The sequence below is a fragment of the Ictalurus punctatus genome, chromosome 8 (assembly GCF_001660625.3).
Source record: "Ictalurus punctatus breed USDA103 chromosome 8, Coco_2.0, whole genome shotgun sequence".
NCBI lineage: Eukaryota > Metazoa > Chordata > Actinopteri > Siluriformes > Ictaluridae > Ictalurus > Ictalurus punctatus.
Window position 1 is genome coordinate 3404734 of NC_030423.2, and position 25174 is coordinate 3429907.

At 42.6% G+C, this 25174-nt stretch overlaps 1 protein-coding gene across 1 annotated transcript in view; it reads right to left on the minus strand.

Annotated features, from left to right (window-relative positions):
• Nucleotides 1-423: 423 nt before the first annotated feature.
• Nucleotides 424-25174, minus strand: part of abcb7 (ATP-binding cassette, sub-family B (MDR/TAP), member 7) — a 33324-nt gene continuing 8573 nt past the window's right edge. The window contains exons 3-16 of the mRNA XM_017474419.3: nucleotides 24936-25010; nucleotides 22962-23081; nucleotides 20103-20235; nucleotides 18327-18595; nucleotides 15823-15911; nucleotides 14288-14375; nucleotides 12551-12725; nucleotides 11931-12088; nucleotides 9967-10130; nucleotides 9718-9847; nucleotides 8453-8624; nucleotides 6560-6663; nucleotides 5623-5730; nucleotides 424-1668 (exon numbers count right to left, since the gene is read on the minus strand). Coding sequence (XP_017329908.1) covers nucleotides 1444-1668; nucleotides 5623-5730; nucleotides 6560-6663; nucleotides 8453-8624; nucleotides 9718-9847; nucleotides 9967-10130; nucleotides 11931-12088; nucleotides 12551-12725; nucleotides 14288-14375; nucleotides 15823-15911; nucleotides 18327-18595; nucleotides 20103-20235; nucleotides 22962-23081; nucleotides 24936-25010 — 2010 coding nt within the window. The 3' untranslated portion in view covers nucleotides 424-1443. The remainder of the gene's footprint in view (nucleotides 1669-5622; nucleotides 5731-6559; nucleotides 6664-8452; nucleotides 8625-9717; nucleotides 9848-9966; nucleotides 10131-11930; nucleotides 12089-12550; nucleotides 12726-14287; nucleotides 14376-15822; nucleotides 15912-18326; nucleotides 18596-20102; nucleotides 20236-22961; nucleotides 23082-24935; nucleotides 25011-25174) is intronic.

The following is a 25174-nucleotide window of genomic DNA, read 5'->3' on the forward strand; positions in this document are numbered from 1 at the left end:
AAGAAGGCAAAATAATCCCGCTCGTATCACGTTCCTTTAGTTGCACCACACATATTACGCAAACTAAAACGAACCTCTAATTAAGTGGCAAGATGAGCGTAATCCTGCTACTTCATTGCATCGCCGGACGCTCGTGAAGGGGTTTCGAATTCAAGTGCGGTTTCTAGTCCTATCGTTTTATCCTTTGTGGAATCCAGACGATAATTGCAGTATAGTCGCCCCATAAGCATATGGATTCCTCAACGTGTGCTCGATTAGATGTAACCATGAACATCTGGTCGAATATTATCTTGCTCCACACCTACACACAAGCCAGCAGATTCCAAATTAGACCTTGAACAACATTCAGACATCAATCATGAGCTCGAGTGGCACGTTTATCATAGGAAAACAATTAGCGCAAACACACACTAGGGTGAAACGTTCAGAATTATTTGGGCTTTTATTTCCAACACACCTTCTGCGTTTTCACCGGAAGTTTATGATGTAACGTCTCATTATGATGGGCCAACTACAGAAAATGTTTTTTCAGATTTCAGTATACTTCAATGAGCATATCTTTATTTTATTTTAAATGAACACGACTGACGGAGCACTGTAACACATCTGAGTGTCATTGAGGAGAAAATCACTACGCATTACTATATACGACCCCACCCAGAAAGCTGATTTGGAGTTAAATTACTTCTATATTGCTTTTTGACAATATCTCAAGTCCATCCATTAATAAACTGGGCTGATGGAAATAAAAAAAAAAAAAGAACAGAGCTAAATATAGTGTCGTTATGCTGAATACTGCTCACAGCGAGCACATCGAGGCATGGGTCAATTCTGCAGTTGATGTGCGGTGTGGAATGTGAAAAATCATCACGTCCTCTCTTAAATAACCAAATTTTTACGAAATTTCCTTCAAGCTGATATTTGTGAAGCTCCATTAACATCACTGGTACAAATGAATGCTGGTTCGAACACCTGATATAACAAGACTCCGCCGCCATATTATATTCAAAAGGACAGGTATAAAGTGTTCCTGTTACTTCTGGTCAATATTTCTCTTAAAAAATAGCCATGAGACACACGTGTACACCTGTACAACGCGATTCTTGTCTCTTCTTATATTAATATGTACACATCCATGATTAAAAAAAAAAAAAAAAAAAAAAAGATTTCGCGCGTGGAGAAAATGTTTTAAAAGTTCAAAACGCCCGCATAACGTGCTGAAGAGAAAAGGCGTGTGTAATTCACGTGACAAAGACTACAGAATACCAGACCAAGCCAGGAGACCTGCTGAACCTACCGAGTCCATCACTGCTGAGCGCGGTCTAAACTCAGGCACGTGATCAAGAAAGTCGAGAAAGTTTGCCGTAGGTGTGACGGCATGTGCAAACCCGTTCCCATAATGTCTCCAGGAAGAAAAAATAAACGACTTGTTGTGTGCGCGTCTCAGCAGGAGCAGTTGCCGCAGCCCTTGACGCTGTTCAGGATCTCCTCCTGCAGCTTCTTGCGCTCCTCCTCCTTCTGAGAGACTCTCTCGGCCGGAGCGGGATGCGGCGTCTTGTCTCCGTTGCTGTTCAGCACTTTGCTGTTCTGCGTGTGCCACAGATCGGCGTACAGGCTGCCTGGAGTGCTCAGGAGTGTGTGGTGATCGCCTTGCTCTGCCACCCTTCCCTGCAGCATCGTGGGAAATGAGAGACAACAAAAGGTGAGAAGGAGAGGGTGAGTGAAACACACACAGGTGGATAAAGAAAGAGAAATAAGTGGAGGGACAGATAGAATAGATGATGTGAGAAACAAGGAGGGTTGACGGAAGGCCGGGACGGATTAAAAAAAAAAAAAAAAAAAAAAAAAAAAGAGGGTTGAGAGAAGAGAGGGCACAGGAGGGGGTAAAAGAGATAATACGGGGGGAGGGGCATAAGACAAAGACAGAAGGAGGTGTAGATCAGAGGAGGTGAGAAAGGAGGAAATTGGACAGGGGGGCGTGAGTGCATACAAGACGGAGATAAGAACCAGATCGAGAGAGAGAGAGAGAGAGAGAGAGAGAGAGAGAGGTAGTAGAGATTGGAAGGCAGTGATGAGTGGGGGTGGGTTAAGAGGGTGCATGAAAAAGAATCACAGGAGAGAGAGAGAGAGAGAGAGAGAGAGAGAGAGAGAGAGAGAGAGAGAGAGAGAGAGGGAGGGAGAGAGAGAGAGAGAGACACAATTAAACTTCCATAGAGCAGTCGAGGTTAATGACAATTTACTGTATCTATTTTTTGCCACAACTGTCGTGACAGTAGCCTCCTCTTCTGCAATCTAGAGCTCTCTGTTCCTCATACTGTTCTACGCAGTAAGTAAACAAAAGCTGCGCGCTCGCTCGCTCGCTCACACACACACACACACACACACACTCTCTCTCTCTGACACACACACACACACACACACACACAAAATCTGCCAGTTCAGACAGGCTTTGCCTTGGGAGCACTTGAAGAGTCCGCATGAGTGTATTACAGTGCTGTTCGCCCGAGCATTATTGACTGTCTTAAATGGATATGATTCTAAAGCAAATGAGAGCACTGAGATGAGGGGCAATGGCAGATGAGCCAAAGAAAGAGGGCGTATGAGAGAAAGAAGACACAGACCGCGAAAACATGTAGCGGCCCTGAGCAGGCTCACACAGGCGGTGTGTGGGCGCGCTCGCAGCACCAGGTCCTAAAAGCCTGCCAGCAACAAAGAAAAAAGAATAAGAAAATTTTAAATATTATATATATATATATATATATATATATATATATATATATATATATATATATATATATATATATATATATACACACACACACACACACATACACACACACATAAAATCATTAAATTAGTTCAGCCGAATGTCAGAAACCGCTATGCCACCAATGTACCGCTGTATTTTCAGGCATGAGCAATTTTGAGACCCATCCTTTCAAGAAACGCAAGATTTACAGCAAAATCATGTCCTGCAGCGCACAGCGTCAAGTCGAACTATGACCTCCACAAGGCATGAGGCACAACCTCTGACCTTTGCCTCGATGCCTCTTCCATTCCCGAAGCTGAAAAGGTCTCCACCTTTGAGCGATGCATGGCGGTGTTGAAGCTAGAGCCAAGCATGAAGCACTACCACTCATTATTTTAATGAGCTCCAGCACTCCCCATCCTCCCTCTCCTGAGCGCCGACCATGCTGAACCCTGAACATCGTGTATGAGCGACCGTTACGTCCTAAAATCACACACACGTCAGAAAAATAATAACTGCCATTTACAATATTACATTTTCGTTTGAAAACCGCCTCGCCTTTTAAATTGCCTTGCCGTTTAACACGACGTATCTGATTGGCTGGCGGGCTTCATTTTCACGTCATAAAAAAAAAAAAGTCAGGATAACGACATCTATCCTCCTAACAGCTTACTATTTAACCATGTTGGCTAGTAACCATGACAATGAGCATAAATAATGGTTCAGACTAGGCCTACAGTTACATATGTGCTATTGGAGTGATAATTGCAGCAATAGCCTGTGGGTGTAGGGGACTAGCAAGTAATTTACATATAATAGGACTGTGTTTCAGATCATTTATGGGCAAAAAAAATAATAATCCTTACATGTAAATAACCTTTTTACGAGCATGAAGTGTTCCAATATGAGAATCACACTGTGGTCACCTCATCTGTTGCTTTCTTATATCCGGACATATTGCTGGGTTTCCTCACGTACACCACAGCTTGATAACGATTGGTCGGAAAGTGTTGATTAATTACATTTCTATACGACCAGCTCTGACAATCGTCCCGCTACAATATTGATATTAACGTATGATATTAATCATTCTGATATGTTATAGTAACACATCACACAGGGACTGGTAGGGTGGTGATATGTTTTCAGAGAGAATGCATGTCTTATAGCGTTTTTTTTGAAGGAGTCTCCAGTGCCAGAAGTTTGCAACAGGCATAAAAAAAAACGTTTGTCTGTTACGTTTTCCGACAAAGGAAAGTCTTCAGGATAAAGGACGTTCTACGTAACATGAAGGAATGCATTTTTTGTTCTTGAGGAAAGCAAGGTCGTTGAGGGAACTGCTAAAAATGTAATCATTGGCAATTTGCTGTTGTGTAAGAAGAATAAATAGATTTTGTTGTGTTTTAGTCCTTACATATTGCCTAACTAAGGGATCGTCAATAGGTGGACCACGGTTCAGATCACTTGGGGGGAAAAAGGAAAGGGGTGGGGGGGGGGGCAGTGTAGAAGAGCTAGTGTATTAAAAAACAAACAAAAACAAACAAACAAACAAAAAAAAACTTTCTGTAGTTCAGCAAATCTAGTTTTCTTAAGACGAACCAGCTCGGCTTCTGTAGCAGATCCTCTGCTGTGGTTTATTCGATCACGTGGATTTTGAGATAGCGACTCCAAATTTGCCATGGTAACATTTCGGACCGTCCCCTATCGGTGTGCCAAATTTCCTAACTTTCCTATGTACGGTTCTATGAGCTGCCATAGACTCAACAGCAGAGGAAGAAGAAGAAAAAGAACAACGACAATAACGATTACGATAGGGGCCTATGCACCTGCGGCGCTTGGCCCCGAATAACACACACCCCATTAAAATAACTTTGACCATACAGAACGAAAGCTACTAAAGGATGTCCCGTAAATTAACTACCATGCCAGCCATTTTAGTTCTCCACTAACAGAGAATGACACGAGTGATCATGATTTGTAAGTGATGTGATTTCTACAGCCTCGCTGCTAAACTCTTGGCAAGAGAAAACGGCCTTATTTCCACATGACTGCACTATTAAATCACTACTGCTTATGAAAAGATACAACGTCCTTAGTTTTTTTTTTTCCTCGAGGTCAGCTTTGGAGGACGGCACGCGTGCGATTCACAGGACTTTCGCGCTCGGCTCGAGCGTCCTCTTACCAGCATGATGCTCAAGGCCAGCTCGACACTAAAGACTTGTTTTTCTTATGGTGACGAGGAAAACGTACGCAGTGGAAATAGAGGTGGGAAAAGAATGTGCCCAAACCCACGTCCGGTTTTGTCTCAAATACTAGCCATCACTGCTATGCTTTGGATTTATCGTTAACGATGCTCGGAAATAATCGCCATTCTGAGCTGAAGCAAACTATTAAAAGTATGTCAAACAAGACTGGAATCATTCCAAAATAAAATCGGGTGGAATAAACGATCAGCGGTTGAGAAAGTTCTCCTCCAGCCACTAGAGAACAGCAGCTGAACCCCTCATCAAGGCCCTGGAGCCTGAATTTGGCGAAATCGGGATCGCAGCAAATCGTTTTGGACGGGTCTTCCACAGCGGTGCTTGTTTGTAAACGAGAACATTTAGCCGTACTCATGTTCGGCGCACGTGAATCGAAGAGATCTTTGACTGGACGCGCGTCGTGATGGTGTCACGTGGCCCAGATCCGTGGGAAATCAAAAATTTTACGCTCCTCCGAATATCGTTAAGGTTTGCTCGATTTTCCGTTATTCTCTGCGATGGAAAAATCCCGGACGGTCCGATTTAAGGTAAACGGACAAACGGTCGCCGGACGTGTGCGGTCCGAGAGTCAGACCGAACACTGTTAGGAATTACTCCTACAAGTGATCTTACCTGATTCAGCACAATAATCTCATCTGCATCCACGATGGTGGACAGCCGGTGGGCGATGAAGACGGATGTTCTGTCAGTTACCATTTTTTTCATGGAGCTCAGAATGTTCTAGAAAAAAAAAAATAAAAAATAATAATAATAATAATAATAATAATAATTCAACAAGGTAAAACTCAATCAATTTCAAAACATTAAAATGAACCCCCGCCTGCCCTCACAGCGATGTTTCAACGAGAGAGCCTTCCGGTTCATTTCCAATATCTAGCAACAATATGATTGACGGGATTTATATGAGGACTTCCTTGTGACAGGATAGGTGGGGGGGGGGGGGGATATAGCTAAATAAGAAGTGAAGGCAGTCAAAAGCAAACATCGCCCGTGTCTGTAATAACGTATAAAGCCTCGTCCTCCTGAAGAGGAAAAAAAAGAAAAAAAAACACTGAGCTTCCTCTTTGAATGTAAATATGAACTGAGAGAAAAATGATCTTTGCTCTATTGAAGTTTACCGTCAGCTGTACTCTTAACAATAGCTGTATACCAGTGAAATAAGTGCTATTTTACTCAAATATTACATTCACGCCTAGCTATATTGGTCATGTCTGAGCCGTCTTGATTATTTTTGAGAGAATTTGATGCAATTTGCTTTCAAGGACAATAATACTTTTTGAAACAAACCCCCCGAAAAATACATTGCAAATGAATTTAACATTATGAAGTGATGCGATTGGTTAATACTGCGATTTGTCCAGATTTCCAGTCAGATTATTGGATCACAAATAACGTCATTTCGGTATGATGTTACACTGGTTAGTCTGTCAAACACTCCGAGAGAGGTACGCAAGGGTTAGCGCACTGGTATGGAGCTCCTAGAAGTTGTGTTTTAAAAAAACAAAAACGAAAAAAAAAAAAAAAAAAAAAAAACCCTGAAATACCGAACCTCTTCGGTAATGGAGTCGAGGGAGGAAGTTGCCTCGTCGTAGAGCAGGATAGGAGGGTTCTTCAGGATCGCCCTGGCGATGGCTACACGCTGTTTTTCTCCACCTATCAGCAGCCGGAAAGGTGTGAGGTCATTAACAAAGGCATTAAGCAATACATCATTATAAGCCGATCAGCCATAACATTAAAACCACTGACAGGTGAAGTGAATAACATTGATTAGCTTGTTACAGTCGCACCTGTCAAGCGTTGGGATTTATTAAGCACCGAGTGAACGGTCGGTTCTCGAAGTTGATGTGTTGGAAGCGGGTAAATTGGCGAGCGCAAGGATCCGAGTGACTCTGACGGGGGCCGAATTGAGCAGGCTAGACGACTGGATCGGGGCCTCTCCAAAATGGCAGGTCTTACGGGGCGCACTAATTGCTGAAAAAGTTCACGCTCGCTATGATCGACAGGTCTCAGAACACAGAGTGCATCGCAGCTTGCTGCGTATGGGACTGCATAGTTGTAGACCGGTCAGAATGCCTACGCTGACCCCTGTCCACTGCTGAAAGCACCTACAAAAGGGTACGTGAGCATCAGAACTGGACCATGGAGTAACAGAAAAAGGTGGCCTGGTCTGATGAACCATGTGCGGTGTTCTGCTAGGAAACCTCGGGTCCTGCATTCATATGGATGTTACTTTGACACGTACCACCTATCTAAACACTATTGCAATCTAAATACACCACTTCTAGGCAACGTGGCGTCTTTCAGCAGGATAACACGCCCTGCTACACTGCAAAAATAGTTCAGGAACGGTTTGAGGAACACGTCAAAGAGTTCATGGTGTTGACTCGGCCTCCAAATTCCCTAGCTCTCAATCCGAGCGGGCGTCTCTGCGATGTACTGGACAAAGAAGTCCGATCCATGGAGGCCTGGCCTCGCAACTTAAAACATTTGCTATTAACACCGTGGTGCCAGATACCACAGCGCACCTTCAGAGATCCTGCGGAGTCCATGCCTCGTCGGGTCAGAGCTGTTTTGGCGGCACAAACGGGACCGACACAATATTAGGCAGGTGGATTTAATGTCATGTCTGATCGGTGTACTTATTTATAAAAATGACACACAGTCACTTCTTAGCCGATGGCCCAATTGACACCGTTCACATTTAATTGTGCTAATTATTATCGACAACTGTAATTACTGCTGACAAGCAGCTTTTATTCCAAGCAGCAACATATCCTGCCCTTGAATAATTGTGCGCTCGAGTGTTCGGGTCACTGCACTTTACATGCATTGTCACAGTGTTTCTCATTAAAATTGCATTAGCATTTAGTATTCATATTAGTAAATTGTCCTGGCAACCGTATCTGGCTATAAAACTCTAGAAGTCTGATTTAAATAATGGTTCATGCGAACGAGAACGTGTTTTTGACAGATTTTCTAAATGACCACACACATGAATTATGACCGAGATGTCGTCGTTAACAGCGGATATCCGTCTTAAAAAGAAATGATTATAGGAATCTGTACGTACACAGCTTCACCTTGAAGCACATTAAGGTTAAAGGAGAAACGGAAATTGAAAACTTTTGCTTGGTAAAAGTCCGTTATTTTTGGTTCTCATACTCTGGGCCTCGACAAACTAATAGCTTGGACGCAACATCTACCCGTCCCAGTGATTCGACCATCCCCGAGTCGCTGTACGAGTAAACCCACAGCTTTATCTCGACCACAAACTACAAGTCATTACGACGCGCGTTAAGCGTCCGGAGATAAAACCAATAACGGAGGATTCGGTTTACGTCGCCATGTTACCGTTCTTATAAACGACCTGGTCCTCACTAGCTTCATACCGTAACAGCCTTAATTAAAAAGGACGCGCGCTTTAAACTGACGTTCGTCATACCTGAGAGTTTCAAGCCTCGCTCTCCGACCTGCGTCTCGTATCCGCGCGGCATTTTGAGGATGGCGTCGTGGATGCCGGCAAGCTTGGCCACTCTGTATACGTCCTCTGGTGTGGCGTTGATGTTACCGTAGTGCAGATTGTAGAAGATCGTGCTGTGGAAGAGGACTGCATCCTTAAGCACAAAGAGGGGAAATCAGATGTTTGTATCAATTGTCTGTTATCGCTAAACCTATACTGCATTAATCTCTCAAAGATTCTATTCCCAAGAGGTTACGTGAGGAAAAATAGGCCAAGAATTCAGTACCGAGAGATGTTCATTTCACCACTGATCGAAAACAAACAAGAATGAACCCAGATATTTTTTTTTTTTTTTTAAATAATCTGAACACTAATAATACATGTAATTGTAATAATAATGCATAATGACGTTGACCGTTTCGGTCTCTTAATGTCTGATATCTATCTGCGAAGGACGCTGGGAGTACTGAGCTAACAAATTAGCTGAATGTCATCATTACAACATGAGCGCTTCATGCAAGAGAATATAAACAGTGTAGGATTACCCTATTATTAGCCTATGTTTCTGTATAAATGTCAAGGGAATTCAGCAGGTCTGCCTTGGCAAATGTGAGGCTCATCAATAAGTATAATCAAATTGCTGTCTTTGTGTTTAATACTTAGTGACGCACGAGTTGTGGTGTTACGCTATTATTAATCCGTTTGCGCTCTTAATTATCCACCGACGTCTTCGATCCTATATGCTTCATGTAGTTGTGCATCCACCTTCTTAAATGCCGTGCATGGGTTCGTTTCAAATCAGCTCTTACTGCACGTTTCTGCAAATACGCTCCCCAGACCAAAAATAAATAAATAAATAAATAAATAAATGAATAAATAAATGAATAAATAATTGTCACAGGTGTCATTTCCCCCCCTAAAACTTGGTTACGCCTCATCGCCTTAATAAGAGTGTCAATTCTGCCAGGATTCCACCAGTGTCTAGAGATAACTCCTGTCAATTTGATCCCACTCTTCCACTTAGAGTCTGGACAACAACAGACAATCTAGTTTTATTCTGCATTTACATCAGGACTATGACTCCACAAGGAACATTTCTGGGATCTGGGATCAATGGAGCCAGTTTATTTATATTAACTGTATAAGTATCGTTTAACAGAGGGGGAAACAGTCAAATACGTACTGCAGGATTACTTTAACTGGGAAATAGTAATATATATATATATTTTTTTTTATATAAAACCCACCTGAGGCACCACACCCAGAGCTTTTCTTAAGCTCTCCAAGCTTACATCTCGAATGTTCTGGCCTGCAATATAGATGTTACCTCGCTGGGGTTCATAGAAGCGAAATAGCAACCGTACGATCGTGCTCTTCCTATTTAAAAATAAATAAATAAATAAACAAACAAAAAGTTTAGTAATAGCTACTGGAGAAACATCATAAAACAGGACTTCCTGTAAGCGGGTAATGACGCGGTGAAGTGACGCTTTTACCCGGATCCGCTCCCGCCGACAATGGCCACTTTTTTCCCGACGGGTACTTCGAAGGAAACCCCGTTGAGGACCTTTTGTCCCTCTAGATACTCAAAGTAGACGTCCTCGAACCGGATGGAGGCGTCCTGTGGGGTAACGAGCAGTGGGGGGGCCAGGTCTCTCTCCTGGGACATAGAAAGCACATAATGGATGGGTTTATTTATTAGTGAATGAATGAATGAATGAATGAATATTTTATATATATATATATATATATATATATATATATATATATATATATATATATATATATATATATATATATATATATATATATATATATATATATATATATATAACATATTACATACACACACAGTTTCTCACAAAAGTGAGTACACCTACCCCCCTCACATTTTTGTAAGAATTTGATGATATCTTTTGATGTGAAAACACTGAAGAAATGACACTTTGCTACAATGTAAAGTAGCGAGTGTACAGCTTGTGTAACAGTGTAAATTTGCCGTCCCCTCAAAATAACTCAACACACAGTCGTTAATGTCTAAACCACTGGCAACAAAAGTGAGTACACCCCTAAGAGAAAATGTCCAAATTGGGCCCAGAGTGTCAATATTTTGTGTGGCCACCATTATTTTCCAGCACTGCCTTAACCCTCTTGGGCATGGAGTTCACCAGAGCTTCACAGGTTGCCACTGGAGTCCTCTTCCACTCCTCCATGACGACATCACGGAGCTGGTGGATGTTAGAGACCGTGTGCTCCTCCACCTTGTAGTACACAACACTACTTTACATTGTAGCAAAGTGTCACTTCTTCAGCGTTGTCACATCAAAAGATATCATCAAATATTTACAAAAATGTGAGAGGGGTAGGTGTACTCACTTTTCTGAGAAGCTGTATATACACACACACACACACACACACACACACACACATACACACATACACACATACACATACACATACATATGCTGCTTGCTTGGTGGTGCCCCTTGGCTCTCGGGCCTTTCAGATCAGGTGTCTATATACTGCGATCATGTGACACTTAGATTGTACACAGGTGAACTATTTAATTCATTATGTGAGTTTTGAATGTAATTGGTTGCACGCGATCTTATTTAGGGGCTTCATGGCAAAGGGACTGAACACATACGCATGCACCACTTTTCCGTTAATTTTTTATTTTATTTTTTTAGAATTTTTTTAAATAAGTCATCTTTTAAATTGTACTTCACCAATGTGGACTACTTTGTGCACGTCCGTTACATGAAATCCGAAGAAAAATCCATTTAAATTACAGGAGGTAATGCAACAAAATGGGAAAACCGCAAAGGGGGTGGAGGGGGTGAATACTTTAAGTTAATGCTACATTCATCCGTGTTAGCTGAGAAGAAATCGAATGAAAATTCCTTGTAATGTTTTGATGGGCTGGTCAGTCATGCAGAGAGGCGTTGGGTCGGGTGGGGGTTTAACGACCGTGACATGTTACTGATCGCTGGGAACAACTCGACGGATTTTGTTCGAAATAATTATAGGCTGCATGAAGAATGAGCTTCATCAACCTCAAATGCATTTCAACAACCCCCCTCCACCCCCCTCTCCCGCCCCAAAGAAAGAAATGTTGCAGGGATTAAAATGAATACTAAAGCAAAATGTTATGCTAATTTATAATCCACAGAAAGAGCCACGGTTAAGAATATGTGACTGTTGCAAAAAGCACTGACATTTCAGGCGCGCCGGAACAATAAGGTTCTGATGAAGCTGGGATTGCAGTTATTAACATGATGAACAATTCAACAGCATTTAAAGTGAATCGCTTTAATCAAGCGGGCCACAATAATAGATCAAACTGAACGGGCGATAAAACGAACGCGGCGGTCGAGTGGCGGCGGTCGAGTGGCGGCGTCTGAGCGATGACGTGCGGCGTGAAAAAAAAAAAAAAAAAAGATCGCGGAAGTCGGTCTACCTTAATCTTGGTGTCCACGCTGAGCAGAGTGAAGAGCGTGTTCATGTCGATGAGAGCCTGTCTGGTCTCTCTGTAGACTGTGCCGAGAAAGTTGAGGGGCATCGAGAGCTGAAACAGCAGTCCGTTTACCATCACCAGATCTCCCACGGTCATGGTTCCTTTCAAAACAAACCACGACGAAAGGAATTAGAAAGTCAGCGTTGTGGGCGGAGTTTTACCAGGCGGATTTAAATTAGCGTGTACGGGTGACGCACGGGTCTGTGGAAAGACGGACAATGCAAGGTGAAGAAGTTTAACGCAAGGGTGACATACAACCTCAAGACGCTCGCTACACACACTCGTCTCGCGATCCGCCTTAACCCGGATCGATAGGAGACCCAGACGCTAGCCGGACTTGTTCTTAAAGGTTCAGACGTAACGTGAAAAAGTGTTTTTAGACTAGTCAATACATAGGAATGGGCACCACACTGGAGCTTTCACTTGCCCAGTGGGCAAGACAATACATTCCTGATTTGTCCAGCCCTCAGATCTTACTTAAAATAAATAAATAAATAAATACTGCTCAATTTACTAATAGATATGGAAAGGCTTAATGTTTAACGTGCACTGAGGATTTTCACCTGCCATTACGCCCTTGCTAGCCAGCACCATGACAGCCGTGAGCCCGACGCTGAAGATCGCGCTCTGTCCGAAGTTCAGCATGGCCAGGGTCGAGGTAGTCTTTAACGAAGAGGACTCGTAGACTTTCAGAAAGCTGTCATATCGCTCTGCTTCATATTTCTCATTGTTGAAGTACTAAAGAAAGAGAGACACAGCGAGCGAGACAGAGAAAGAGAGAGAGAGAGAGAGAGAGAGAGAGAGAGATAAAGGAGCACAAAAGGACACGTGAGATAACTGGAGGACTGGACGCGTAGTGAAAATTCACAGCTATTTGAAGACATGCGAGGACAAATGACAACAGTCAGGTATTCTAACTGCACCCGTGTGCACTTTTATCACCTCGGTCTGTTGAGTAAACGACTATCTGAGAGAATAGCGTTTCAAAGAATAATAATAATAATAATAATAATAATAATAATACATTGGCTGATGTGCTGTGGAGATGCACGCAGGTTTACGAAAACAAGGTAGCGACCAAGTTAACACATTTCAGCACAGGCTTAAAGGCCACGCAGGATCCGTGTGCTGCGGCGAGGAACCCGAAAGCTGAATGAAGAGATAAGGAAGGGGGAAGAAAAAAAATAAAAATAAAAAAAATAAATAAAAAAAAAAATCACGACTTCCCTTGCACTCCTGTTCAAAAATAGAACTGCATCGCACAGCTATATTAATTAGTTTCGAAACAGAGGTGAGGCGATAAACGCAGCTTATTAAATGAATCGGTCTTATCAACAGAACTGCTGATGACATGATTACAAAAAGCATCGGTGCAAATGAGAGAAGACTCTCCAATACCGGTCCACACTGACAGTGTTTTGAGACCCCCCTTTTTTTTTTTTTTTTTTTTGGCTACACGCAGTGAGCGCTACTTGGCTTCATTAGCGCATTACCACTGTGTGTGGCTGCCTCCGCTGGCAACATGATCAAAAAAAAAATAATAAAATCCCCTGGACCGTAATGACAATCAGAATATTTCATCAGACCGCGACAAACTTAACAAGAACTTTCTGTGCCAATTAGCTAGGGGAGCGAAAGGTATCAAAGAGCAAGCAGAGGAGTTTCAGAGCAATTTCTCTGCTGTCAGGGAACATGCTCAACAGGATAGAGGAGACAAGTGTGCAGTAACGTAAAGTGTGTGTGTGTGTGTTTTGATGTTCTGCAAGAGCTTTCGCGAGTGCAGAACAGATCAGGAGTGGGTGCGGATCTAATTATGCATGCACGCTGGCTTACAGTGATACTAAATCCAGCTGCATTGACATCAGTGACACGAAAATAAAGCCTTATACATAATACACCTGCACGTAACAACAAGGGCAGGGGAGAAAGAGAGGAGGAGAAAAAAGGAAAAGAAAAGACGGCGGAACAGAAGAAAATCCGACAGGAAGGAGAAACTCGAGCGCTGACAGAGAAACATGAAGGCATTAATCAAAAGCATCAGTGGAGAGTGTTAACGACTACGGCGGTAAACCGAGCCGAAAGGATTTCTACAGAGACTTAATATTCTCCCATCGTACAGATTTGGTTTATTTCGCACTCTGCGTTTAAATCCCAGAAGCAGATTAACTTTATTTCCGTCTTAGACGTTTAAGCGTCGCGGAATTAAACCAGCTGATTAAACATGACGAGCGCAAGAGAAATATTTGTGCCTGTAAAAATGGATACGGTGGCTCGTGGCTGGGATGACGAGCGTGACTCACCTTTACGGTCTCGTAATTAAGGAGAGAGTCGATGGCCGCGTTGCCCGCTTCGTTATCTGCCTTGTTCATTGCTATCCTGAACTGGGTCCTGATCAAAAAATACACAGCGTTTCAAGGAGAGTTCAACATTTACAAATATGTAACATTTTGTACTAATGGTTTCTGCACTGAAATGATCAGACGGGAGGAAAACAAGCTCACGGAGGGAAATGACATATCAGTCACGTACGGATAAAGTAGTAATAAAAGACGTTTGGACGTGCCGTTACAGGTTAAATAATCAACGGTAGGGTGGGGTGACTCATTACCACCCGTAAGTCTATTCTCTTCCTATAACAGCACGGCCCGAAGTATTATATTCCTCTCAAACCACAGCGATTTCGTCTCTTTTTCATTCAAAATGTGTTTAATTAGGTCGTCTGCATTGACATTATTACAGCTAAAACATTTACTTCCTCACCAGGTTTATTTATTTCTCTCCCGAAGGGAGTAAGACGATATAGAATGCAGCTTGTTACCAAGAAACTGCAAAAACATCTGTCTCGAAGACCTCCTTATGACTGTCACGCAGTGCTCACGCAGGAAACTCCTTCCAAAAGCGTTAAATAAACGTCGCTTAACGGAAAACTTCACCGAATCGACGGTATGAGGTTTGCTGTTAAAGAACACATTTTCAAAATCTGTTTACTATCAAGCGTCTGCTGTACAAGTCCCTGCGAATGAGCTATAACTATAGTAACAACAACGTCTTAGAAGGACAGCTAAAAACCTGGACTGCACCTGTAATCCTGGACTGCACCTGTAATCCTGGACTGCACCTGTAATCTTGGACTGCACCTACAATCCTGGACTGCACCTATAAACTTGGACTGCACCTGTAATCCTGGACTGCACCTGTAATCCTGGACTGCACCTGTAATCCTGGACTGCACCTGTAATCCTGGACTGCACCTGTAAACTTGGACTGCACCTATAAACTTGGACTGCACCTATAAACTTGGACTGCACCTATAAACTTGGACTGCACCTATAAACTTGGACTGCACCTATAACCTTGGACTGCACCTACAATCCTGGACTGCACCTATAAACATGGACTGCACCTATAAACCTGGACTGCACCTATAATCCTGGACTGCACCTGTAAACCTGGACTGCACCTATAAACCTGGACTGCACCTATAACCATGGACTGCACCTGTAAACCTGGACTGCACCTATAATCCTGGACTGCACCTATAATCCTGGACTGCACCTGTAAACCTGGACTGCACCTATAATCCTGGACTGCACCTATAATCCTGGACTGCACCTAAAAACCTGGACTGCACCTAAAAACCTGGACTGCACTTATAATCCTGGACTGCACCTGTAAACCTGCGATTTGTCTTTTAACCGAACTAGCGTCGGAGCCGTGCTGTTACAGAAAACCGGAACCTTCTGACCAACAGCACTAGGTATAAACCGCAACAACAATGAACACACCTAATATGCTCCATTACACACACACACATAATTAAAGTGTTATACTGTACCTCCACTGTGTAACTGCGATGGTGAACAGTGTGTACGCCGATAAGGTCCCCAGAGTGACGAGAGCAAACTGACCGCCGCATTTATAATACTGCCAGAGAGACAAACACACAGACACACATTTCCACAGACCATGACGGAATACCTTCTTCAGCCCGGCTAAAAAGCAGCCGCGGTCGGTTCGCGTAGCACTTAACGCGCTTCCGCGGCGAGATTATACCCATTAAATTGAGTGTTACAAATGGACAAAGTAAAGGTGCGGTCAGAGTTCACGTCTGAATCATCGGAGCACAGACATCATTAAAGGACCAGAAGGTGACGAGGACGAGGACGTTAATCACACACTGCTAGCGGATATGGAGTGAGTGCGTGATCTGCGAGAGCACTGCATTAGTACAGACCGGCTTAATTCAGCCTACAATAAGCAGAACTGCTTTGCGATTCAACTGGTTTGTTTTCCCCCTGATTTCTTGATGTTTTCCCCGTCGCTACGGTGCGACGCTGCTGAGAAATCGACACCGGGATCATTAATATTATAATGAGAACCTAATGAGAATATACTGAACGGTATATCTAGTTAAATTACTATACCGTAACATGCCATTGAAATCAGATTTAACTGCTGCTTTTGGATCGTAAGCCAATCAGTATCTCTAAAGGCTGTTTATCAGACAGCTAATGCTTCTTATCCGAGATCAGATAAGTGCTTGATATCTTAATGCCCTTTATCAGACATCTGGTATCTTAATGCTCTTCACGTGCTTTCTTAAAAGGTTATATAATATTTGATAGCCGCTATCTAACATTTTAGGTGATACTGGATGAGTGGTGATAACCTGTAACACTATTATATACAGTCATGTGAAAGAATAAGTACACCCGATGGAAATTGTTGGGGGGGGGGGGGGGGGGGGGGGGTTGTTTTTGGACATATTTGGGCAGGCAAACATTTGATCATCTTTGAAACAGTGCGTATTAACAAAGCTGACGTACTTGAACAAAATCACAAGGAACATTAACTTTTCAATCAATTTTTCAACAGAAATATTAATAGATGTGATATTCTTCTGTTGAAAAAGTAAGTACACCCTTGACCTCAGAAGCTAGTACTGCCCCCTTTAGCAGAAATAATTTCCTGTAGGTGTTTTGCGTAACTGTCCCACCAGGCTTGCTGGAATTTTTCACCATTCTTCCATGCAACATTCTTTCAGATTCATCTCGAGTTTGAGGGTGTACTTGCATGTACGGCCCATTTCAAATCCCCCCCACAACATTTCAATAAGATTCAAATCCGGGCTTTGTCTAGGCCGTTCCATAAGCCTCCATTTCTTCTTTTTGAGCCATTCCTTGGCGGAATTGATAGTGTGCTTAGGATCATTATCCTGTTGAAAGGTCCATTTAGGACAGACGGATTCACGTTATCTTCAAGCACTCTTTGATATGATGCAGAATTCATAGTTGAATCAATGAATTCAAGCTGTCCAGTCCCTGAGGCAGAGAAGCAACCCCAAACCGTAACATTTCCACCACCGTGCTTCACAGTTGGTATGAGGTGCTTCTCCTGAAAAGCTGTCTTTGGACTGCGCCAAACATGTCTACAGCTACTCTGGCCAAACAACTCTATCTTTGATTCGTCTCTCCAGAGCACGTTATTCCAAAAGGCCCGGTCTTTGCCTATATGCTCATTTGAAAACTGTAATCTTGCAAAGGCTTTTTCCTGACACGCCTCCCATGCAGGTCAAATTTGTGCAATCTCTTTCTGATTGTAGAAGCATGCACTTTGGCATGAACAGTTGAAAGACTTACTAGTAGATTTACTTAGATTTTGGGGCTCTTGGAGACTTCTTTTTGCATCACACGGTCTGCTCTTGGGCTGAATTTGCTGGGACGGATATCCCTGGACAAATTGGCAGTCGTTTGAAATCTGCACCACTTGTAGATTGTTTTCCTTACAGTGGAATGATGCATTTCAAATAATTTGGAGATCTTTTTAAATCCCTTACCAGACTCACAGGCATTCAAAACCTTTTTTTTCTGAAGGCCTTTAGATCTTGGCATGATGACACCACACACCTCAATAACAAAGGGAACACCAGACACTATATATGAGAGGGGTATAAATAAGACCGGTTCCACCTGCACTCCCTAAACAGGTTCTAATCACTGGCACCCAATCCTGAACACCTGAATCTGACTTTATGGATTTGAAGGTGTGATAAATGTAGGGGTGTACTTACTTTTTCCGTGTGAACGATCTAATTTTGTTGATTTAAACTACTACAAAATTTTATTGTCTTTTGATCGAGTACATCACCTTTATTAATAGGCACTATTTCAAAGAGGCTCAAATGTCCAAATATGTCAAAGAAGCCAACAATTTCCATGGGGTGTACTTATTTTTTCACGACTGTATATATACACACACACACACACACACGTATGCATATTATATATAAACATAATATCTGAGAACTGATGTTATATTTCAAACTTGTTATGTACTGACCAGGATGGCGCTGACTAGAGCCATCTCGAACGCTGTGGGTCCGAGATTGAAGACGAGGGCGCTGAGCACGAAGCTGATGCCGCGTGTGCCCCGGTCGATAGCCTTGGACAGTCCGCCCGTCTGCCGGCTCAGATGGAACCCCAGGTCCAGGCTGTGCAGGTGCAGGAAGACATTCTTGGCGATGCGTCGGATGGAGCTCTGCGCCACCTTGCCGAACACGGCATTGCGAAGCTCGTTGAAGAGCGACGAACCCGCTCGAGACACGCCGTCTGAGACGAACAAACAGTGTGGTTTACAACAGTGCTTCACCAAATACGTAGCACAACCTTGTTACAGATGTGATTAAAGGACAAACATTATGCTCAAGTCATTCAACATTACACTATATTACGGATGGGCGATATGGACTTACAACTATATCACGATATTTTCCGGTATTTATCGCGATAGCGATTTCAGTGACGATATAACTATAGCACCATGCGCCACTGTTTTTGGCTACAAGTGATGGCCGTGATCATGAGAGCCTCAGAAACTGAAACGTTGATCTAAAAATAAAACCGGTTTTCTCGAACCGAACCAGTTCCAGATTGTAGAGGTAGCTCCTCGTCTAGCGATAAACTCCTCCTCAGCTTCACGTCCACACAGTTCGGTTTAGTTCGTAAATAACATTTTTGTTAAAACATGAATGTTTCTACAGAGCTTACAATTCTGGCAAAAAAAATAAAAATAAAAAAAAAAAACCTGCACTGAAAAAACTTTCTAAAAAATTAGAAAGAACTAAAAACTCCGCCCTGCGCCCTCTAACCGTTGTTTCTGCCCTGATAGAAGGGTAAGCAATCATGTTACCGGACTCTCTCAGGAGGCCTCGGAAGGACAACAAGGGTGGAACAAAAGCCATCACATGGCTATTTCGCCCTTGAATATAAAGACAAATTCTGCACAAGCAGAATAAATCCTTCGACCTCAGCATTCAAGCTTGTGAATGCAACATACGATTTCTATGATGGCTAATTCTGCTCAGGTAAAAAAAAAAAATAAAAGTATGTGTGTGTGTATTTGCAGAGGCGCAGACAGACAGCTCCAATTAATTGTCTGTGTGCACAGAACCTAATGGCTCTCATTAAATTTGCAGCCACAGGGAGAAGTGACCATATATTTGGACGGCATGCTACAATAACTCGTGGTTGTTATTACTCGTTAAGTTCGTTTTATTGTCCTCAAGTGAGCAAGCGCATAAGCGAGTATGTTCGAATTCACATGAGTGTCACCCTTTGTGCGTTCACATACATGTTAGCTGTATTATAGAGCAGGCAACCTTGTATACGGTCTAGTTCTGGAGAAACGCCATCGAGTGTAATCTGTGCTTTATTGAACGTCTGAGCCATTATTTGAGGACTTACTGATCAGGTCATATTCATATATAAAAAATACACAGCACTGCTTTGCTCTGTCGCGTTCATGAACGTTTAAAAGCATGGTATCTGAAATACGAGCTGGAAGACAGAGGCAGTGTCGAGGAGCCAGCCAGAGGATCTCCCCATCAGAAGAAATAAAACCGTCACCAAATAAAAAAAATAAAAAAAAACACCAAATTATATTAGCATCTGTGCAGGCAGACGTGGCGGGTCCTCACTAAAACAACAAAAGGTTTAAAAGCAATATGGATACCAGTCTTTCTACGTAAAGGTCACTTGGCTCATAAGGATGCTGTTCTGCCTGAGATGAAGTCAAACACCTGCCAAGTAAGGAGGAGTGGGGAGTGGGGTTACTCACAGCCAATGAGAACGGCCGTTGCCATGGTGGCCACCGTGTTTGGCGCGTCGCTCAGGTTCAACATGTGTCCCGACATCTGGTTCAGGCTGTCTACCACATATTTAAACATGAAGGGCACCATCACATTGCTGAGCTGGAGGACGGGAGGAAAATGGGGAGAGGGAGAAAAGAAACAATACAGGGAAACAGCGTGAGAGACGGAGCGGGCTTTGGAAGCATGCTGATGAGCGGTAGAGTGGCAGTACATTAGGGGCAGAGTGTTTTGTGCACACTCCTCTAGACGGATCTGGAAATGAGTTGGTTGATGCATCCGCTAATGGAATTGAAATGGTTATTAAAGCTAATTAAAAGCTTGGGGACAGCTGCTCGGCTGTCGAGCTCTGCCGCGCATTAGACAGGGCCGGAGTGTGTACGCCATGTACCATTTCCCCTTAATATCCTCCCCTACTTTTGTTTTAAACCCTTATGCCCAATAGGACCATGAAAGTGAGGGATGGAAATTTAGGTGAATGGCATTTTTTGGGGGGAATTTCCTCCACACACCCCCCCCCCCCCCACACACACACACACACCCAACCCCCCGACCCCCCCCCCCCTTGTGTTAGTGAACTGCATAATGTTTGCGCACGAACAAAGCACAAAGAAAATGGCCTTTAACCACAATCATGCATGCAAGGCTATGAATAGAAATAGTGCTTCGAAATAACAGTTTTTTTGCAACAGGAAAGAAAAGCCCAATTACCAATTACTGTGAAGAAAAAAAAAAAGAAAAGAAAAAAAAAAAACCCCAGAGAATTTGCTGCCAACACCCAACTAATAACTTCATTTTTGAGTCTCACTTCCATATGTCTATAGTGCTGCCCTTTTCAGTAAAGAGCATGTCTGAGGGTGACTAGACTGCAACCAAGTTTAATTACTAATGCAACTTCGTATGATAACACGAACATGGCTTGAAAAAAAAAAAAAAAACACTACAAAAAATGGCTTTATTTTTAAAAGATTTCTCAGCGTGATATATACTTTAACGAAGGACTGCTGACGGACGTTTCTTTCCTCGTATGAATCTGCCCAGCATGATTAGGTGGCACGGAGCCAGACGGGCTGATAAAACGGAGCGGGTTATCGGTTCCTGACACGCTTGTCAATCTTTATCTACGTTTCCAGATATGCCCTTTCCTGAACTCCGGTGTGAGCACACTGGGAAATATTAATGCCCCCTTCCCCTCGCACCTGATCCTGCAGGACTGTGGCACGCTGGAGGCACAAATCATGAGTCACAAATCATGAGTCACAATCCTTCAAAGACGCGTCCAATAATACAATTATACAGTATACGAGACGTTACTGTGGCTGGGCTCACCGATGGAGAACAATGGAGAGTGCATGCAGCAGCCGTTCGTTTGTGCTCATGCTGAGTGAGAACGGGCAGAAATAAACGTGCGAGTCGAGATCCTGTCGGTCCTCTTTTGGGTGCCAATTAGTGACAAATCATAACAGAACACTCGCAGCCGAGGGCATTGCGTTACGCAACTCATCGGATGACCCAGTGTTCCATTGTGGAGACTTGAACAGCTGTGAAACATCCGCGTTTCCTGTTTTTTTTTCCGAACTTGGAACAGTACATACCGTGTCCGATGAGACTGGGCAAAACCTTAGACGAACGTTTCGGTAACGTGGATGGTGCACCAAGGTTACGCCCACCGCTAGGACGTTCAGACCATAATGTCATTCATCTCCTTCCGAAACATAGACAGATGTTAAAAAGGACCGAACCTGTCGTCCAGCAGGATCACTCGTGGGCCAAAGACTTGGTTTTGAGAGCGCCGATTTGTTTTTTGATGCTGCGGTCATCACGAGTCGTTGAATTACTACTTGCGTTCATTTTTGCGCAGGTGGCGGTGGTTCAAACAAACAAAATAAAAAAATATTCGAATGTTCCCAAACAACAAACCCTGGATTAACATGGATCTTAAATAAGATAAATAAGAAGAGAATAGCTTTTTTTAAGGAATGAGACATACGAGGTAAAAGAGTTAAATGGAGTTAAACGTAAGATAAAGGAGGTGCGAATATGGTATAAAAGGGAAAGCTGAGAAGGAATTTAAATCCGGTAAGGTCGGAGATGCACGGAGGGGGTTAAATATAATGACGGGCAGACAACAGAAACGAATACGACTGTTGATGACCCCCATAGCTTTGTCAATAGTTTTGGTGTTGTGAATAGTGATACTCAGACATAATCTGAACCCCTATATATATATATATATATATATATATATATATATATATATATATATATATATAATATATATATATATATATAATATATATATATATATTATATATATTTTATATATATATATATATATATAAAAATATATATATATATATATATATAATATATATATAAAAAATATATATAATATATATATATATATAAAATATATATATATTAATGGGGACAAATGTGTGTTCCATGTGCTTCATTATGTGGTATGTAAGTGGATGTGCAGTATTGTCTGAGAAGATTTTTTTTTTTTTTTTTTTTATGCCAGTGTCAAAGACGAATTTCTGTCCCGGAAATCTGAACAGATAAAGTCAAACCAAACCGGCAAGGAAAACAAATAAGCAGCCCAATTGTGATGCTCCTCTTTGTTAAGCCACAATCATCCTTTTGGGAAAAGGCGCTGGTCTATTACTCTTTGAAATGATTCACACAGCAGCACATCAGAAGGGCTCGAGCTAATTGAAGCTAGACGAGACATCACGGGCATCGACATAATGGATGAAATGTCTATCGCGCTGGGGGAAATGACAAATTAACAGACATCTTCCCACGGTTCAACAACGTCAACCTACCTTCGCTCCGACAAGCAAGCCGAGCGAGATGGCCACTCGAGCTCGCAGATCCGGTCGATCCTTAGGCCAGACGTATGCGAACATGGCGGACAGGATCTTGGTCGAATCCACCTCCTTTAGCTAGGGAAAGAAAGAAGAAGAAGAAAATAAAGCGTTAATTCTGTACCATTTTTCATACTAATGAGAAAGGATGCAAGAGATGGAAACAAAAAAAAAAAACAAAAAAACACATGCAATCAACTCTAGGGCTGGAAGGTCAGTCCTTCAGATATGAGTTTGTTCACAAGAAAAAGAAAAAAAAAGAAAAAAAAAAGATTTGACTGCAGTTTTAGAGCATCAAAGTCTGGCTCCGCGTGACTCACAGCTGTGCACAGTTTAGCGTTTTCCTTTCTCCGACACACAATTCGCCTCATGATGGACTTGATAATTAACTCATGGGATGAATCTGATGGCACATGAAAGCTTTGTGTGCGCGAAGGTCCTCCGGGAATATAATTCGATTCGTTTGTTTTTAAACATTTCTCTCGTACGTTACGCGGAATTCGAGCCAGCTCGACCGGATGACTTTAAAATCTCTTTTACTAAAAGAGGCCTATACGTGTCGATGCACATGGTAGACAGCCACTGAAACAGAACACTGATGCCCGAGTAACCAGCTAAAGATAGCCTCTTGTCCTAATCAAACTTGCAGCTATGCTCGAGTACTACATTTCGCCCTGATCACTACAAGCTGCGAGTGACTGAGTGAGTGAGTGAGTGAGTATCGCATCGCTGTGAACTCTTTGAAGCATTCGATGCTTGGGATTGTAGCTCGCTTTGCATATAAAAGGTGAAACCAACTGAAAGTTTCTGCACGATTCAATCCTCGGAAAAAAAAAAAAAGACATGGGCAAGTTTAGAAGGTAAAGGCTTCTCGGAGACCGCAGACAGACACACGTTGTTGCGTTGCCAAGGGATGCGGCGTCATATGGCCCAGGCAGAAAGCAGCAGTAGCCACTGGAGGTGGTGCCTGGCATCCCACACAGCACAGCTCCCTAGAGCCACCCTGTGCGTGCCAACCAACCTGTTTATGCAGTCAACCCACCTGCTGCCATTACTGTTGCAAAATTATTTTATTTTTTTTAAAAAAATAAATAAATAAATAATAGCAAACTCCCTCTAATCCTGTCAATATGCTAACAGAAAAAAATGAGGCACTGGCAGAATGGCAATGGGACAAAATAAATCAAATTAAAAACAGCCAACACCTGTGCTTGGATGCATCCAATGAGGCAACATGTTGAGGAGAAAATGAAAAACAAATAAATAAATCAAATTAAAACAAGTGATGAGCTTCACTTCACTTCTCTGTCTGAACAATGACAAGAAAACTGGTTCGATTTCAGTCCCGTGTAAATACTGAGCTAGTCAGAACACCTATAATACCTGCTCGTTCATGTAATAATCATAGTCATAATCCTACCAATCCCAGGCTACAGTGTAATGCATAAAATCAAGTCAAAACAGATCAAGACCTTCAGTGAAGGTTCTCGTTAAACATCGGATTGGAAGGGAAAACATGATCTCGGTTACTCTGACTGTGGCGTGATGGTTGGTACCAGAAAGGGACAGATCTGCGGGCAGAAACGCCTTGTTGAGGAGAGAGGTCCGAAGAGAACGACCAGACTGGTTCAAGTTGACAGGAAGGTTAGTCTTTATGATTGTACTTTACAGCACTGTTTACGACATTGGTGAGCAGAACACGCAGAACCTTGGGGCTACAACAACAGAAGACCAGAATGAGTTCTGCATCTGTCGGCCGAGGACAGGAATCTGAAGCGACGGTGGGCACGGTCTCACTGAAACTGGACAGTTAAAGATTAGAACAGAAGACCTACAGCGCCTGAAGGTTTGATGTGCTGTGCGTTTTGGATGATGCTTTTTTTTTTTTGTACACCATGGTTGTAAAGAGTAGTTTCAAACAGTAAAGCTTACCACATTTTTGGGATCTGCACTCAGGCCTCCCCCTGCTTGACCATGCCAGCATGTTCTGTCTGGTATCTTTACATGCTGAAAGACAAATATACAGATTAACCATACTGTTTTCATCAAGATGGGCATTTATACAGTGATTTCGGAATACGTCGGTAGATCAAGTCTTTGAGAAATATATATATATATTTTTTTATGTTTTAATGGGAAAATAAATTACATTGAGTGCGTTATAACCCCGT